The 18,241-nt window shown below is 38.9% G+C and overlaps 1 protein-coding gene across 2 annotated transcripts in view; it reads right to left on the reverse strand.

The window, feature by feature from the left end:
• LOC102698455 (rap1 GTPase-activating protein 1) overlaps positions 1-18,241 on the reverse strand; it is a 183,947-nt gene that overhangs the window by 109,840 nt on the left and 55,866 nt on the right. The window contains exon 1 of one of the 2 annotated variants that reach the window (XM_015336958.2): positions 10,458-10,635. The exons of the other annotated variant lie outside the window; for it this stretch is intronic. Within the exon in view, the coding sequence (XP_015192444.1) occupies positions 10,458-10,501 (44 nt within the window). The 5' untranslated portion in view covers positions 10,502-10,635. Of the gene's footprint in view, positions 1-10,457; positions 10,636-18,241 lie in introns of those variants that run through there. 2 annotated transcript variants of the gene reach the window in all.

The following is an 18,241-nucleotide window of genomic DNA, read 5'->3' on the forward strand; positions in this document are numbered from 1 at the left end:
TCTAATTTGCTGTATTTTTGCTAAATCAGCTTAGGTATAAAGTCGCTACACACCTGCAGCACTCCTGAAACTGCTGCCACTGCTATTTAATTAAGTGGCAGATTTTCCTGCCATGGTTCACTCGTAAGGCAAAGTAATTGGGTTAAATGTGTTCCTTGGGTAGTCTAACAAGGATAGTTGCCATGTATAGCATCAAACTCCACATGAAGTACCTACAGTAATTGCTTACTTATAATCTCACCTCACACCCTATACTTGTTGGTGTTACTCTTACTGGCTGGATAATAGAACAAATCACTACATTTTGCTTTCAGAAGAGCCTGGTATATCTGCACATCTGGGCATGTGACAGCAGGCGGCAAGACTCTTTTCATGGGAGATGTGCCACAGCACCAGCAGGCTGTAGCAATCCCTAGAGATAAATGACCTGGTGGAATCTCTGATAAGCTCTCTGAGATAAACCCCTAATCTAACACCTGAAGAGGGTTTTCTGTTCATTGTCCTTTTCTTCTGATTCATTCATGCTTTTCTGGTTTCAGGGTTGGCAAAGGAGGAAACTAGCCCCACACTTTGCAGAGCTTGGCTGCATCCTACAGAAGGCAGTGTCCATCTAGTCCACAAAGCCACATGCTCACAGAGAGGAGTAGAGGACTACGTCATCCCCCAGCTGACTAAAGCCAGAGAGCAAGCACAAGATCTTTACTAAACGCACATGGCTCAGAGTCATGGAAAAAATAAGTCTGTTCACTCCACAGTAATTATTGTACTTGTGTACTATAGTGAAATAGTGATTCTTAAGATTTCACAGTGCAGTATTTCTCCTGGCAATGTGTCAAACAGCGAATGACTCTGCAGGTAGGAGAGCAAGGAAGACCATGTCTTTGCATCTCCTTCTGTCCAGAGAGGGAGCCGTAGTCTTGGCCAGATAGCTGGATCTGAAAACAATCATCAATTAATAATTGTTACGACCTTAAAAATATGTTTCGGGTTTAACCAAAAGTCGCAACATAAAAAGAACACCCGAGAGTTATAATATTAACTTCAGAAACAGAACTTCCTGTAGCTGATGGTTTATGTATGGACAACAACAGTACTACAGTTTTCACTCTCCCATGAAAGCCTTTTATTTTTTCTGCATTATCAGAAACTAGAGTTCACAGACTATGCGAAGTGAAATAGTTTGTGGTTTTAGGGGACTGTAAAGAAATATATTTATGTACTTTTAAAGTACATAATTCAAGAAAATGTTTGCACATTTGTCGTATGTACAGTATAGTACCATTTCAGAACAAATATCTTCTGAGATTATTTAGAACAACCTGAAACACAGTGCTATGTCCCTCTCTAGACTTTAATGGATAATGCATTTAATTAAAACAGAAGCGTGTAATTAGCACTGTATCTTTGTTGTAAGATGCAGTGCTTTAGCTCTGATAAACACTTTTGTATGCAAAGTATGCAAACATTTAATCACTGTGTATATGCATTACAGTCCTCATTTAATCATTCAAAACTCATTTACTCACAATGCAGATTATTTTGGCATATTGAGATTTCTTTCTACAATGTATCTGCAACATTTTAAAGTGTCCTTCTAAAGCTGCTCTTATTGTTTACGTTTAAATGGTCATTCTTAAGATTTTTTAAAATGAAAACTAAAGATCTTACATTTGCAAAAGAATGTCACTAGTTCTGTCCTGGATAATGTCAATAGACGGGTTTAAATAAACAGGAGTCCAGGAACAATGGCCCACAATTTGCAGAACCCCAATGGGTTAGCGTGTGCATTAATTAGGCAGTCAGAATCCTCTCCCCATTTTGCTCATCTGCTCTTGTGACATACTGTAACATTATCGTCGGAGACACACTACTCCTCGAATCGTTTCTGACTCTTCTGTCAGGTCCTGTTCAGCAGGTAGTATGTCAAAAACTGAATGCCTCTTCCAGATCTTGATTGCAAATTCGTAATACACTATATACCGTTCTGTATACGGTTAGAAAATTTTAAGACAATATGGAAGCTGCAGCAAAAACCATAAGCACAAGAGATCGCTTTAACGCACACTGCAAATTGAGAATAGCACTGCTTAACTAAAAAAAAGATTCCTACACAAAGAATTTCAATTTAGAAACATGAGATGAAATATTTTTTAAGCATCACTCTCAATTTGAAGTGCATTTGTTTCTCAGCCCTAAGGCCATTTCCAGACAGAGAAAATGTCCCATCTTTGTGACTTCATTATAACAAGCAAAGCTTTCACTTTTGGGATCTTCAGAAAAACCCACAAGGGCAAGTCAGAAAGAAACTTTCTTTAAATGCACAATCATGATATTAAAGCAACTTCCTATTGCTAAATAGTGACTAGGAAATACTTAAAGTACACTTATAAAATGTGACATTGCTACATCTGCTAAAAAACTCTACAATCCATTACAAAATGTTAAATAGGGGGACATCTTGTACCAGCAGTTGTATGTTCATGAAAAGGACAATAGGAGTGTGAAACAAAAGTGACTATAATTGTTTGATGTGAATATAAGTCAAAATGGGAACTAAACATAGCAGCAAGAACCCATTCAATTCCAAGAAGAGCGGCTCATTTCAGTGTCCTGTTAAGTTTTATGACAGCAAAGACATTACAAATCTATCCTTTTTCCTTTTATTTTTGAATTACATTTAATTTCACATTGCATGCTACTAAAATTGTGATTTTTACTAAAATAGAAAAGGCTATTTCCACACTGTAGAGTAGAAATGAAATGCAGTTTAAACACATATATTGAAGAAATTAATGCAAAAACAGAAGAACGTATCCCCCTTCTAAAATGGAAGAAATAACAGATGCTGATATGTTTATCTACCAAGATCGCCTCTGTTTGTTTTGCTTTAATGTTAGGCACTTTCACCTTCAATATTAGGTTTTAGGGCTTCTTATTGTGAAATACAACACAATGGTTTTGCAGTAAAGCAGAAATGAGGTTTGTGCTGAGTACAGGAATATGCAATCACTTTGCTGTAAAAACAGGGACATGTTTTAAAATACATTATGCCATTTCCTTTAAAAATCTATTAGCATGCGAGTTTTACCTATTTAAATCAAATTTAGAAACAAAAACATCCCATACCTGACTGCTTGGTAGTTTTTACTGAAACCAATAAAACAGTAAATATTCTACCTGCTTTGAATTTGAATTCTGGAAATATACCAGTCAATGTGAAAATAGTAGCAATAGAAAACAAGTTTTAAAATTGCTGATGAGTGTTTAATGTGCTGTTCTTTATCAGAACATGTTGATTTAAGAACGGAAGTTGTAAGAATTGCTTGCTCTTCTACAGTAATTTGAAACGCCATCATTGCATTTTCAACAAATTTAAGATCACCCACTGTTTATAGTGTGATAAAACGCCTGTCAATAATTATATTCAAATATTAACTAATTAAATAGCTTATAATGCATTTTTACTGCCGAATGATACCTTTTGTAAAAAAGTATGTGTTGACTTTTGTTGTCATAACTTTAAAACAGAAAGCAAACATGAGACTGTTTCCTAAACAAACTGTGCAAGTAACATACTGACATACTGACTGTGAGAGCCAACTCCTCTGCAAATAACTGCTCAGAAAAGAAACAAGAAATAACTAACCCAACACCAAAATATCCATCCAATTTCTAACTGCTTCATCCAGTTCAAGGTTGCAGGGGAGTCAGAGCTTACAGTATACACCCAAGTATACCAAAACCAAATAAATGTATCACAGTATAGTTCCCAAGTGGCTCCAAGTCAACTGGATTCGCGAGAGACAGAATGCATCTTTTTTATTCTTTAAGTTGTAACATGTTGATGTGTAAACGGAGCTCACTTGAAACATGTTGATTATTCTCCTATAGACTGCCTAGGAATCAACCATTTAGATGCTGCTGCACTTGATCAATGCAGCTCAATGCTACACAGGGTGATGTGTTAATGAACACACAGCAAAAGCAACATTTTCTCATGGGTAACTGCAAAATAACAATAATGAAATAAAATGGGCAAACACAAAGCAATTGCCATTTGTATTTTTATTTCATACAACATTGCTGTAGTTTAACAATGTATAGTGATGTCAATTATGCAACAATGCCCAGCCAGCAAAGTAATTAATTTTCAACTTATGTTAATTATTATGCAATCTAGAGTCAAGAAGTTTGAGACCAATCTGGGAGTGTCTGGGTGATCTGAGACTGGCTGGGCAGTAATATGCAGTAATATGGCCTGGAGAGGAAGACTATCCACATTTAGCAAAGCATGATTTTGACAGGTTGTGAGGAAGGCTCCCGGTTATGGAGGCTGTTTTCTTGTGGGTGTCACGAACCATAGCTGTCAATTGCTGTACATCTCAGCAACAGGACAGAGAGAAACTAGGCAAGGGACAAACTCTAGAACAGGGAACGGAATAACTGCCTACATTATTTCAAATTGAGCTGTAGCTGTGTTATTTCTCAATTTAATTTAATATTCAACATATGTGAAGTACAAAATCTCCAGATATTTGCTTTATTTTAAACAAGGCCCCCTGCCCTCCCCCCTGTCATGTCCCAGCCGAGGCATCTGTGTAAGGAGGAGTTTGCCCAGAGTGAGACACAGCCACACAAGTCCTGTACTGTGCAGAGCCCCAGAAACGGACTGGAGAGAGTAAAAGAAAGAGCAAAAGACACAGCTTTCTGTCACGCAGATTTCTGCTGCTGAAGGGATAGTAGACAGGCCTCGCAGGCGCCACTGCCACACACTGCAACACAAAAACACTCGAGAGCGCACCGTTAGACAGCCCTTGTGATGCAGTCGTTTGTACGCCACGTGAAGAATTAAGCTTTGCAGCCACGGTACAGCAAATGAACCACAACAGCCCAACAGTCAGAGATGCAATTATGTCATGGATGTGACTACTGTCACATAAGCTGTGAATGTGAGCCGTGAAGCCTGTAAGTAAACAGCATAAGGGTTTCAAAGATTCTTTGGTTCCTAGCATAGAAATTGCAGTACTGTAGGTTGTGGTACACAGAAATCTGAGGGAAACATCAAAGCATGGGCGAATCGCTATATACAGTAGTGCCACTCCATCTGGGACTGAGATACAAACAAACAGCTCTCGCAGGTTCTTATAAAACTGCCTCTATACTCTCTGTCAGGAATCCATCAATCATGTTTATCTTTAAGCAGTATCTAATAATATCTAATTAATTATCTTTGTATAACGATCAGCATTGTTTTTATTCATACGTATGACAGGTTCCTTGTAAACAATGCTCCAACAGCTTTAAATTTACTTTCTGAACTAAACTAAGATTATACCCTCCAAAGTAGAGATAGTGTATAACATCTCAGTTAAAAGGAGGTTCTGGCAACAGCAGCCTGTACTTAGAAAATTACACAAACTGTACATGCTATACAGTATGCATATACTGTACATTACTGGTAAGTACAACCATGGTGAAAAATATTTAGTGATGGATTTTTCAGCACTAAAAAATGTATTGATCTGGTAAACCACTGTAAATCAAATAAAGCTTTAACGTAGAAGAAATTCTTAACAGTGTCCATCTATCAACCATGCAGTATTAAAATAAATGTTATTTAAAGGTACAGTAACTAACAAAAGCTGTTTACATCTGCTTTGAATTACAGTATGTGTACTGTACATACAGCCATATCACTTTGCAACTCACAGCTGGCAACCCACTGATGCTAAGCAGGTGTGAGCCTGGTCAGTACCTGGATGAGAGACCTTGCCCTTACCAATCATGGCCTCCTAATAATCCCCATCTATAAATTGGCTTCATTATTCTGCTCTCCTCCCCACTGATAGCTGAGTGTGGTGAGAGTACCGGCGCACTATGGCTGCCGTCGCATCATCCAGGTGGGGCTACACATTGGTGGTGGTGGAGGGGAGTCCCCATTACCTGTAAAGCGCTTTGAGTGGAGTGTCCAAAAAAGCGCTATATAAGTGTAAGCATTTATTAATTATTATCATTACATACAGTACAGTTCTGTTAAACTATGGTTCTCAGTCCAACTCAGCATGAATCTATAAAGATTATTGCCAGCTACATCCAATTTATGAAGCGGCATTTTTGAAGTATTTGACTTGACTTGACTTGACTTGAACTTTATTGCCATATGTAACCGGTGCTGGTACAATGGAATTCTTACTTACAGAAAGTCTCTCGATTGTAAAACAAGTGTAAAAAAAACAAAACAAAGTGCAAACAGTTTTTGTATTTTTTGATATCTCCATAATCCAGAAGCCTCGAAGAGTGGTATAAACAGATTAAGTGTATACACTTGTTATACATTAAGTGTCATACATCATTTATTCAGCTTGCAACTACTTAATGTAGCCACTGATGCCGAAAACATCATGGGGCTATTCAGTTTGTGAGCATAAATGCTCCAAAATGCATGTCTAACAAGACTCCAGTTGCAATCTAGTATTTGTATTTTTATAAAAGTAAAAACGTTCATACAGTATATCAAGATGATTATGTATCCCTCTTTAATTGTGCCGCAGTATATGGCTACTACTACAAACCTCCAGGTATACACTCTAACAGAGATTATAATAGTTGCGTACCAGTTTTTGGGCTTTCCCAAATTCATTTACTCAAATTCAAAATCATGTTAACTCAGCTACAATGATGCATGGCTGATTTTCCATGGTCTTCCTTTTAGCATGCAGGCAAATCATTAAAACGATTGTAGCAAGGGTTTTTCTCAGAAGTGAGGGGAATTTTGAGGATGATTGCACTAGTTAGTTGTTCCATTTTCAATCCAATGGATTGGCAGAATATGAGTGGTACCAGTTTAGCTAATTTAATTGAACTGCTTGACCACACTGCCTCATCTCATGTACTGAGACCAAAGCTCATGCACTGTCTAGGCTGGGCCTCTGTTTAAGTTTAGAGACCGGCGCCAAAGAAAAACAATAATATAATTATTATTAATTATTAAGGAGTAATAGTTAATTATATGAAAGAAACAGCTGTATAGAGTACATTCATTGCAGTATTTTTGATTTTTAAGGCATCTGCTGCAATGCTTGCTACTTTCACTATAGCTGTTATATCTATATCATCACCACATTGTGGAACTTTCCTTAATAAATCAAGATCCATTATAATCCCATGTTGTCTGGGTTAGCAAACTACAGTATATGAGAAAAATAGATCATTTACCTAAGCACTCTTCAACATGGGAAAAATGCTAAAATGAAGGTAAGAACAACTACAATTCCACTTAAATGTTACTCTATTATAGTATAGTATACTGTATATGTGTACTTACTACTGTAATGTGTCTCTAAAATCCCATGTTTCACATTCCCATAATGCTAGTGACCACTATTCTTAAAAGACGCTTTAACCCTGAAAGGTGTTTCTTTTAACATCATATACAACATGCATTTATCCCTGGATAAGCTTAGAGACTGATACCAAAGAAAAATTGCTTGAGTTTGGAATTTTGTTCCTGACAATATTATGGAGTTATAGTTAATTATATGAAGGAAACTGCTGTATAGAGTAAATACATTGCAGTATATTTGATTCAATAACCTCAAAAAGTGAATAACAAATAAGTATTTGGTTTGTTCCTCCTGGTTTCACACTTCTTGGAAAATTCAGTCCCTGGAGGATCCCTGCATTACTAGTCATCATCTTCAATATTAAATAATTTTCCTAAAAACCTCTCATTTTGACCTTAAAGTAGCAAATGCATTACTAAAATGTAATGTCAAGGATGGCACAGTGACATTTAACTTCCCTGGAGGGAGTCTGAGAGATAATTTCCATGTACACCAGATGGTATGGATGTTCTTGGTGCATTTAATACAGAATATTGACAACTTAGTTAAAATGCATACTCACACTCACAAACAAGACAGCAAACAAAAATAAAACCCTGCAGGGTCTCATCGGAAAAGGTGCAAAACAAGAAATCACAGAAAGGAACCATGTAAAGCTGAAGACAGTAAAAAGAAGATCTAAGACAATCTCAGGCAACTGTCTTTGATAGGAGGTTAACTGGCAGTCCAAGTGCCCTAGTTAGTCACTGACCTTCTTGGAAGTCAGCGAGAAAATGACTAAGCCTTAAAGTTTTGAAGGATTAGTGAGGCAGTAATGGACATTTTTCTCTATGCTGCGTGTTAAAAAAACAGAACACAGGAGGAGTGAATAGTGAAAGTACAGCCTACACAGAAATGTTACTCTGTACACATAGAGGAGCTTTGTTGTTGCTCTGCTTATTTATGGCATGGGTACTGTATAGTACAGTAGGTCATTTTTCACACTGCTCTCTTGTAATACAAGACCATGAACTGCTTCAGTTGATTTCTACAAATAACAGCAGCACAGAAACCAAGAAATTTTAACACCTCTTCTTCCTGTAGAAAGACGGAGATCACACTAAAAAGGCTGCATTCTTGAGATTTATGTTAAATTACAGACCTAGCTATGTAGCAGAACTGCCATGTGCCTCATGCTACTTATGTTATCACATCTGGTGATGAGTTCATCCTTTTGGTTTGTTTTAAAAGAACTCCCAAGTGCTCTGCTTTCTCCTCCGAGAGGCTATGGGGTCCATCCTGACTGGAAATGACAACACAATGTCCAGAAAGGAGTCTGCAACTCCTGAGTCACCACAGTAGGGGTGCAACTTACAGTACGCCATCTCAGCTGTGTGTCCGTGTTTTAGTTTGCTGCTTTGTTTTTTTCCAAATTAACTATTGCAGAGAAAAATCCTGCATTGAGCTCGGGTTTCTAACTACAGTCTATAATGAACAAAATACAAATGAAAAAATCCTTACCAAAGGGAGTAAGGAAACAAGAAAGCACTAGGAAATATATATTTAGCTTATTTACAGCAACAATTTAAATAAGAATTATAGCATACAGACTCAACACTTTGAGCTGAAAGAAATAGCTTTCTACTACTGCCGTTTCTATCTCTCAAGGATCTGACAACATTGCATGAAAACAACATGTATCGTCCAATGTTATTGTTATCTCTAATCAACACAAACGCTGTCCCTGTTTTTGGCGCTGGGCTCACTATGAGGGTGTCAGCAACAGAGATCACTGCTCCTTGGAGTGTACAATCAACAAAACAGATAGGGAACTGGACAGCAGTGTCAACACCTTGCACACCAGCTTGGTTTCAGATGCAAACAGGCAGCTCAGGGCAGGTTCAGTGCAGCAGGAATGACCTTGAAAGACCACAGATAGACAGATACTCAGGGGTAGGCGACAAGGTTATATACAGCACCTGTTGACTATAAGAGAAAACCTGGAAAACCACAGAATCAGAACAGTATACAGTAATGTATTTTAAAGACTATACTGTAGCAAAAGGACTTCAAAAGAAAAAACATGTGGGATAGTGTGATAGCTGATTATTAATCTTTAAGGTACAGAGATAAATATATACACCTGTACAGAAATGGGTGCAGTCTCGAAATTTGGCATCACATACAGAATAGGTTTTCAAACATTAAACACTGGCATACAGCAAGAACCAACCTACTTGAAGACTGAGCTAGTCTCAGCAAGTGACATACTGCATGAGCAGAATTATTTGTCTGAGAAAATGTAACAAGTACAGGTGTGACCCCCTAAAAAGTTTTAAAATCATCTTTATTTGGTCAAGGATTACTTCTTTGAAGTAGAGCAACTCATCAGAGATGTGTCTGTAAGTGGAATTAGATCATCCCACAGCAGTATCTAATTAAAAGAACTCAGCGATATTCTTTCAACTGTAATAAGCTTTTTAATGATGCTCCATTTTAAAGGTAAACTTAATTCCCAGAATTGCTTGAAAATTATGTCAGCTCTCCATACATGATTTTCAAGGCACCTGCTGCAATGCTTGCTACTGTTTTATGAATACTTTTCACTATAGCTACTAGATCTACTGTACAGTATATCATCACCTCATTGTGGAATTTGAAAACTCCTTAATAAATCAAGATCCATCATAATTCCATGTACTCTGGGTTAGCAAAAATAGAATATTTATGTAAGCATTGTTCAACATGACCAAACTGCTGAAAAGAAGGTAAGAACAATTCCACTTAGAAGCAAAAATGTAAGGCTATTGTACAGTGAACAGCACATGTGTACTTACTACTGTAATGTGTATTTATAAATGCCAAGTTTCACATTCCCACAGTGCTAGTGACCCCTGCTCTTTAAAAGGCACTTTAACCCTGAAAGGTGTTTCTGTTAAGATAATATATAACATACATTTTTGCAAATACTTGAGAAAAACAGTCGTAAGGGAACTCTACTGTTGTGAAAATCATTGTGTAAAACATTGTAACTGAGGCTAATATATTTAAGTATACATTACACACAATATTCTATATACATTTAGGTAGATAAATATACAGTACATCACAGTATAAAACACACTGAAATCCTACCCTCCATATGCTCCAAAAGTGAAGCTTCTCTTCCTCTGTGGCATCCTGGCAGCAGAGAGATTAGTGCAGTCCAAGGGAATTGGCTTTCTGCTAAGTCGGTTAACTCAGCTGGAAAGGGTTACTGAGAAATCAGTGCTGAGCCTGGCTGCCTTCTAAACCTCTCTCTCTCACACACAGGGCTGAGTATGGAAAGTGAGTGCATGTTCCACACTGCCCTCTCTCTTCCAGTCCTGGGGTTTATCTTTGTCAATCCCTCTTTCTCTTTATTAAGGGGGGGTTGTTGACCGCTTCCAGTTGCCCTGACAACAAGCACGCTCCCTCCTGACACAAGCTTCCCTTTTTTTTTTAATATGAATTTGCAAACAACCCAACAAGAGGCTGCAGGCACATGTGTGCCTCTTTCTGTTCCCCATTTTAATAGGCTGTGTAAACATCTTCAATTCATTTTTGAGTAATACGTCTGCATAGTTCCAGAGCAGAATACATGCCACATAATACATCACTGAATATTTAAAAATTGGGGCTATATTATAGATTCATGTCAGTGACATGTCAGGAGAGGCAACAGTGGGCTTGTTTCTTCAGATTGTGTACTGACTCTTGGAATGAATTAGTAAGGCTCAAGGTTTAAAGACCCAGCCAAAGAAACACACCTAATCTTTTTAATAGTCTTTTTTAACAGGGCATCACAGTGTTTTTTTTAAGTACAGCAACTACCTCACAGGTCCAGGCGGGTGTCTATCTCCAGCTGGCGGTCTGGGTGGAGTCTGCATGCTCGTGTGTGCATGGGATTTACTGTACACAAGTGCTCTGCTTTCCTCCTTTCTCCCTGAGGCCCGGAGGCTATATTCGATAGGCTATCCTAAATTATCCTCTTTTCCCTGGTCCCGTGATGACCTAATGTTCCATTCTAGGGAAGAGGAGCCCTGCCCTGTGCCCCATGCTTCTGGAAGCAATTCTCTGAATTGCAGTGTCCCTTGTGGGGATAAGCAATTTTCTGATAAAGGCTGGAATGTTTTTTATAGCATTTCTTGCTTTAAGTGATGATACAGTACGTTAAATGGCTGATGGTAGTAAACTATACAAAGAAGTTAAACCAAAGTGGAAATTATTATCTAATATCATCTAAGTAAGTTACTAACATTTTCACTCACTTATGCAGGTGGGCATTTTACTGGAACAATCGGATTGTGAAGTGCTTTGGTCAAGCATACAACAGCACTGTCCCACCTGAGGTTTGGCTCCATGACTTGCCAGTTACAAGCCGAGACCCTTGACAACTGCTCACTGCAGCACCAATCCAATCACAGTGAGCTTGTGACACAGCAGCTAAATTCGCAGGTTCATTGCACTTTATTAAATGGGTGTCACATTTCAACATTCGATTTCTCCAGACTCGTGGTTTAATATACTAACATACAGTATGTACACAAAGATGGTTGTCCAACCAAGGATTTACAGTACTTCGCTCACCAAAGAATCTAAATTCTAATATTTGCGTGACTACTTCTTCTTCAGGTGTGCACAGACTGTACTTATCTATGTACAAATGGTTCAGAACAAAAACAAAACACTATCGCAGCATTAGATCAGACAAAAATAGAGAGCAAATGACACCTGTATAGCACTTTGCAAAAACAGCCCAAGATATCTGAGTGCCTCAAAAAATATCCCTGCTTAACCTTCAATAGTTCACTGAAGGGCAGACACCTTTTAATGGAATATGATACAAATATTGACAGGTTATGTTATTTCTGTGAAGATTTCTTCATTTTTACCATGAAAGAGCATCACATGTTTTATCAGTGAAACAAAAACATTACTGTGGCAGGACTCCAGAATCCCATGCCTGTAATGCCTTTCTTTCAGGTATTCAGGTGTTGGGCTTTCTATCACATTCTGCAGTGGGGATGTTCAGATCTCTGATGCCCTCTGCCAACAGGCATGGAAGATTTAATGAGGCAGAATTGGTGGAGCCGCATTCTGCTGGACTACAGCCAGGTGGAGAGGCACTCCATCAAACCACAATAACAAAATGACAAACTTTCCCTTCTCCCTCAGCCCCTGCCAGCATAACTCAGTTTGTCTTCTGTTTCTCAGCATACAGAAGGGTAAGACTACATTTTCAACAAGGGCATCAGGAGAGCAAGCTGTCTGTAGGGCTGTGCCTTCCATCAGAGACAGAACCAGGACACTCCTGTCTAGAGTCCTCACCATGAGCAAAGCAGGAAACCACCTCTCATGTTCAGCCCTCTCCTTCTATGACTATATCAGGACCATAAAAACATTATTACAGTATTTAGCACTGTTTTGAACCTCCTTGAAATCATTGTGTGTAGCATAAGAATCTGAGCAATTACAAGCCGAATAACTTATAATTCTTCCGACAGCAGGAGATTTTGCAAGACTTGTTCAAGACAATCAACTTATTTTAAATGAAACCTACTGAAACAAGACATCCACATACCCCTAAAACAAAGGATACTGTACATCACAGGGGAACACTGACCTGAGAAGGTTGTTAAGTATATACTGTAGCAAGGAGGGACTTGTTATTCACCTGCTCTGCACAGACAAATAACTTTAAAGCCATTACAAAAGAAGCATTCCCAGAACTCACAGCAAATGATCCTTGAGGGAAAGAAAGTGTGTCAGCAACAGTCTTTTTGTTCCTGGAAACAAGTTACCTGATAACATCAGAGGCCTCTCCTGTATGCATTCACTTACAATGAATCTGTAGGGAGCATTGCCATGGAGAAGCGCCAGCTCGATGAGATACAGGTAGGTGTCTGGTTACCGCAGCAGGAAATTTGCACTTAAAAATAAATTACTGTGGGGCAGAGGATGAAGAGCGCAGGCAGAGGTAGTACTGGAAAGCACATTGCTATTACTATTAATTTTAACTTAGTCCAGTAAATTAAGTTAAGTATTTGGCCTGGCATTCTCCCCCAGTTTGGAAAATCTGAATCTCACTTGTAAGCAAGGGGTGCTGATGATAATGACAGGCCTCTGACCTCTGATCTGATCAGTAGAAGAATTCTACAGGAGCAATTTTCCACTTAGGCTCTATGTACTGTAGCGTCATTGTGTATGCTGTTTGGTTAGAATGTGCCACTGTGCCAAATTCACCTCAGTTTTTTTATCTTTGGTCTGTGGATGCACAGAGGACAGTAGTGGACTCTTCATGTCTAACAACTCAGCACTTAGGTGAATCCTAGTCCTCATAAATCTGAGTTAGGCTTTTCTGACTGGTACTTATCTGATTATTTTTTAAGTCAGATGGCATAGCTACCATCTTGATGAGTACTGAGGTGACTGTGTTGGAGCAGTGAATATTGAAATCACACCACAGCTTAACAAAACTGAACAACCTTGTAATACAGTTGGCACTGTACAGTAGGTTTCAGTTAACACATTTATAAGGGACTTAAATCATTTTATAACTACAGAAAATAGAAAGTTTAACCTATTTTTTAGCTTAGGGATACAGTTAATCTGCAGTCCATGGCAAGAACGAAGGTGTTAGGCCAGGAGATGTACAGTACAGGTAGATTACAACACGCCTCATGTGGCTGGGAACATGGACAAGTTGGCAGAGGAGAGGGACAGCTAACCAGGGCTGAAATTAGTGAAGAATCTGTTCAGGACTCTGCTCTTGCTCTCTCAAAGCCCCTGATAATGTTGATTCAGCGTGCTTGAGGCTGTCCAACATTTAAGAGTAGGGCGACTACGTTGTAGGTGTTGTGAAACCCAGAGAAAATCTTCCTCGCCTCCAAATGAAAATAAACAGCACCGGAGATAATTTTCATTGCATCCGAATGGTCTACCATTCAAGTTAGATATTTTATCCTTTAAGTACTAGACATTAAGTACATTCCAGTCTACAAATCCAGATTCATGCCTTGGCACAGGTAGAGTGATCTTGGCAATCTGTGAGTTATTGATATTTGTGAGTTATTGTCAGTCGTATACACAGTATCAAGGGAATATTGAGGATTACATGCAAAGCATCTACATTCAGGGTTAAGGTAATATTATACACTGAAAGGATCTGGTGCTGTTCTGTGTCTTCACTTGCACTACGTAGTTCATTAACAATACTTACAAGCAGTGATCTGACATCTGCAAACAAACACAATAGATATTTCAGAGTGAAATACTGTATCACTCTCATTTTATTATTTTTAACAGGCTTCCTGCACATTTCTACCCAGTACTACAGCCACAAGAAAACGCAAAACACTTTAGATATGATCAAGAACAGAGATCCACTCTTCATGACCCCTCTTATAGGTTTTATCAACTTGCAAATATGCAAACTACCATTGGAAAAACATTTGTCAGCTTACAGTATATCAAAACATAATAGCTTTTGCACCAAGCAACAGCATCAGAGATGCAGCTTGTCATGTTTGTAATGTAATTGTTCCCATATCAGAATCTTCAGAGTAAACATTCTGATTGCAATGATACCTCATTCAGCTGATTCTTAGCATTTTGTACAGGAATGTACATGGAACATGTGAATAGTACATCTTGGTTGAAAAACTGCAGTCAAGCTGGGTACAACTGAAAATTAGGCTGTAGGCAAGGGTTCACATTAGTGACACAGTACATGAGTATGCATCCAAACCTGCTTCTGAAAAATGTACAGTATTCCAACCCAAACAATTTTGAGAGCTATTCCTTGTAGTGATTATCTGTTTTGTGAATTTGACAATAAGAATAGTTGGTGTAGAAGTGAAATAGACCAGAAACCCACACCTACACCCAGTTTAACTCAGGAGGGAAAGACATCTAGTTTCACAGGTTAGAAGGGACTCACAGCAATAGTTTAGCCTTGGTTTGGGCTTTGAAAGTTAATGGCACACTTTTTTTCAAGATGAAATCCTCAAGTAGCTGCGGTGAAAGACAGGCAGGGAGGGAGCAAGCTAAGTACTAGACGACGTTTCAGGTACTCATTTGAGAAATTCAGGTCAAAAACTATGCCAAGCCCTGGCTATATGACACAGTCAGAAGACAGGAGAATTGAGAATCAGAGCCTCTGACATGGTGGGGTAATTTTCTGCATATCTCATTTGAGTAAGAGTGAAAAGGTGCTTTGCAGACACATGGTAAATGATCATCCACTTACAGGCTGGACTGAATGCTTTCATACAGGCTATCACAGGCCAAGGAGAGCCTGTCACTTTTATTATGATGCTGTCCCTGTGATAACCAGAAAGAGTTCCAGGATGGCTTTATCTATATTTTTTTAACACCCCAAGTAATTGCATCTAATTATTCCTTATTTCACCTTTCAATCCAAAGCATCCTTCAGTGTCCATCTGATCACGTACTGTATCCCACTTAAACCTCCACTACAGCAGGATAAAATAATCATAAAAATGAATTTGTCAACTCTAATTTAAGAGAGAGACCTCAATATGAAGGACATCACTGTATAATCAGATTTGTGTTGTAACTCTCCATCAACACTTTCCTCAAGTGTTAATGTTCGTACAAAGGGGCAGAAAATATCATTTTCAAGGGGTTATTTTTGTTAGCGTCTGCAATCAAGACGCCAGAGGAAGACCAAATTATTCTGGCAGAACCAACCAGCTTTTTCACATCTTCTCTGCAGGTAAGACTATGAACATCCATAAAAAGCAGTTCAAATTAACTAGCCATTTTACAGTAAACGTTCTTTGCCATAAACAATTTTAAATTGGAATGAGGCGAATTGGAACAGCTAATCCAGGACAGCTCACACGCGACGGATTAAACAGAGCCCACATCTAACCGCTTGCGAATTCGAGTCTCACCCACTGTTTGATTCTAAAGCCGCCTACATTTATTCCTTGAGGTCTTACTGTACATTCCCATCCCAACACGTCACATACGGAGTCCTTGAAACACTGCGGCCTTTCATTGCTGTTTATCGGAGACATGTCTGGGTTAGACAGACATTGTAAGGGAAAGAAAGGCGTTGTTGTTTGAGAAATTATGATGCCCCACTCCCCTCCAACTACCAGCTCCCCCCCATAGCCAGATCAAGCAATAAGGCCAATAACAAGGAGTTCTGGTGAAGTTCTGAACACAGAGTTGAATGTGTTGAAAGTACTGCTGCTTTCTTTGCGGCTAGTTTGGTATTGTAATCATACAGCCCATTTTTAAAACCTTGAAAGCCCAAAGAAATGATAAATAATTGTATCCATTTCTCCACCATGACCTTAATATCTAGGCAGGTGGTCATGTATACTGCCAGATGAAAGAGAGCAGATTTGGGACGGGCTCTAAATTGCTTTGGAGAATAATCCTTTTGTTGTTATTCCTGTTTTTACATACTAAAGGAGACTAGGATTGAAATTAACAGACTGCATCCAAAAGGATAAGCTGCTATGGGATAGTATAACAATGTTTTACAGAAAGAGAAATTTCAGGATCCCCACTGTGATAATCACTGTGAAATACTTCTTCTATGGCTCACTGCAAGAGCACACTGTCTCATCCAACTGGCATTGTCTGTTAAAGCCTTTCAAAATAAAATGATAAAATAAAATACAAATGATATCTACCATTTATAAATAGATTTGGAAGAACTCCGTTGTGACTTTGTGCTTCTGCAGCTGCTCTGCTGCAATAAGCTGAAAGATTTTAATGCACAGGAAATATATTTACCTGACTCATTGAAAAAAGTAAAAACACACTCGGCAAAGCTGCTAAAAAGTACATTTTTTCTTCCCACAGAATTATTGAGGGAGTAATGTTTTGTGTTTAGAAATCCATTCTCTAAGCACTTCATCCAATTCAGAGTTGGGGGGGGAGCTGGAGCCTATCCCAGCAAGCAATGGGTGTAAGCTGGGGTAACACCCTTGGATGGGATGCCAGTCCATTGCTGGGCACAGGTAATTTTTCCAGAAGCCAACTAACCTACTAGTATGTTTTGGACTGTGGGAGGTAACCAGAGCATCTGGAGGAAACCCTCACAAACCTGGGGAGAACATACAGACTCCACACAGACAGCAGCCCAGGTCTGGAATTGAACCCACGACCGCAGCACTGTGAGGAAGCAACACCAACCACTGTGCCACGTGATGCCCATGTTTAGAAATTTGTAGAAATATTTTGTCATCATTCTACCTTCGCAAATAGCTGCTTACGCTCTATTTATGCAAAACGACACACTGTTGTTATATAAACCAATGTGTAACGTGTTTTCATCTCCCCACTGGTTGGGCCTTGACAGCAAGAGCCTTAGTAGTGCTTCAAATATTCAAAGGCTCCTGCCTTTATCTTCAGAAACAGCAGAAGACCAGTAATACACAGTGAGAAACAATCCAGTTTGTTTTAAAAGCTGTCTTAAGTATTAATGAAGCCAGCAGTGTCTTTCCTGCCTACAGATGGTTAAATATTTTACCAGCCAGCCATACTGTACATTTTCCTCTGTGAGGACAGCAGTCATGTGCCTGTGCATCACACATGCTCATGTAGCCATCGACTGCTGTGCCAGAAGGAAGATCTATGTCTGTTTTAATGGATCTCCAGAGCTATTACATTCTCTCTACCATTTTCTCACTCCTCAACCAGGGTTTTAATAAATGTATTTCTCAGCAGGAAGAATTCTGCTGCCTGGTTGACTGCACAGTCAACAGAATGCGGGTCGCACGCTCCGACACAAGCTTGGGAACTCGAAGGAAGTTAAAGCAATTCAAGCTTCTTCAGTACATAGCATGGTGGGATAGATAGATTAATGCAGGATGGATATTGACTCATAATCACTAGCTACCACAAGACAATAAAGA

Source organism: Lepisosteus oculatus, chromosome 25 (assembly GCF_040954835.1).
Source record: "Lepisosteus oculatus isolate fLepOcu1 chromosome 25, fLepOcu1.hap2, whole genome shotgun sequence".
Lineage (NCBI taxonomy): Eukaryota > Metazoa > Chordata > Actinopteri > Semionotiformes > Lepisosteidae > Lepisosteus > Lepisosteus oculatus.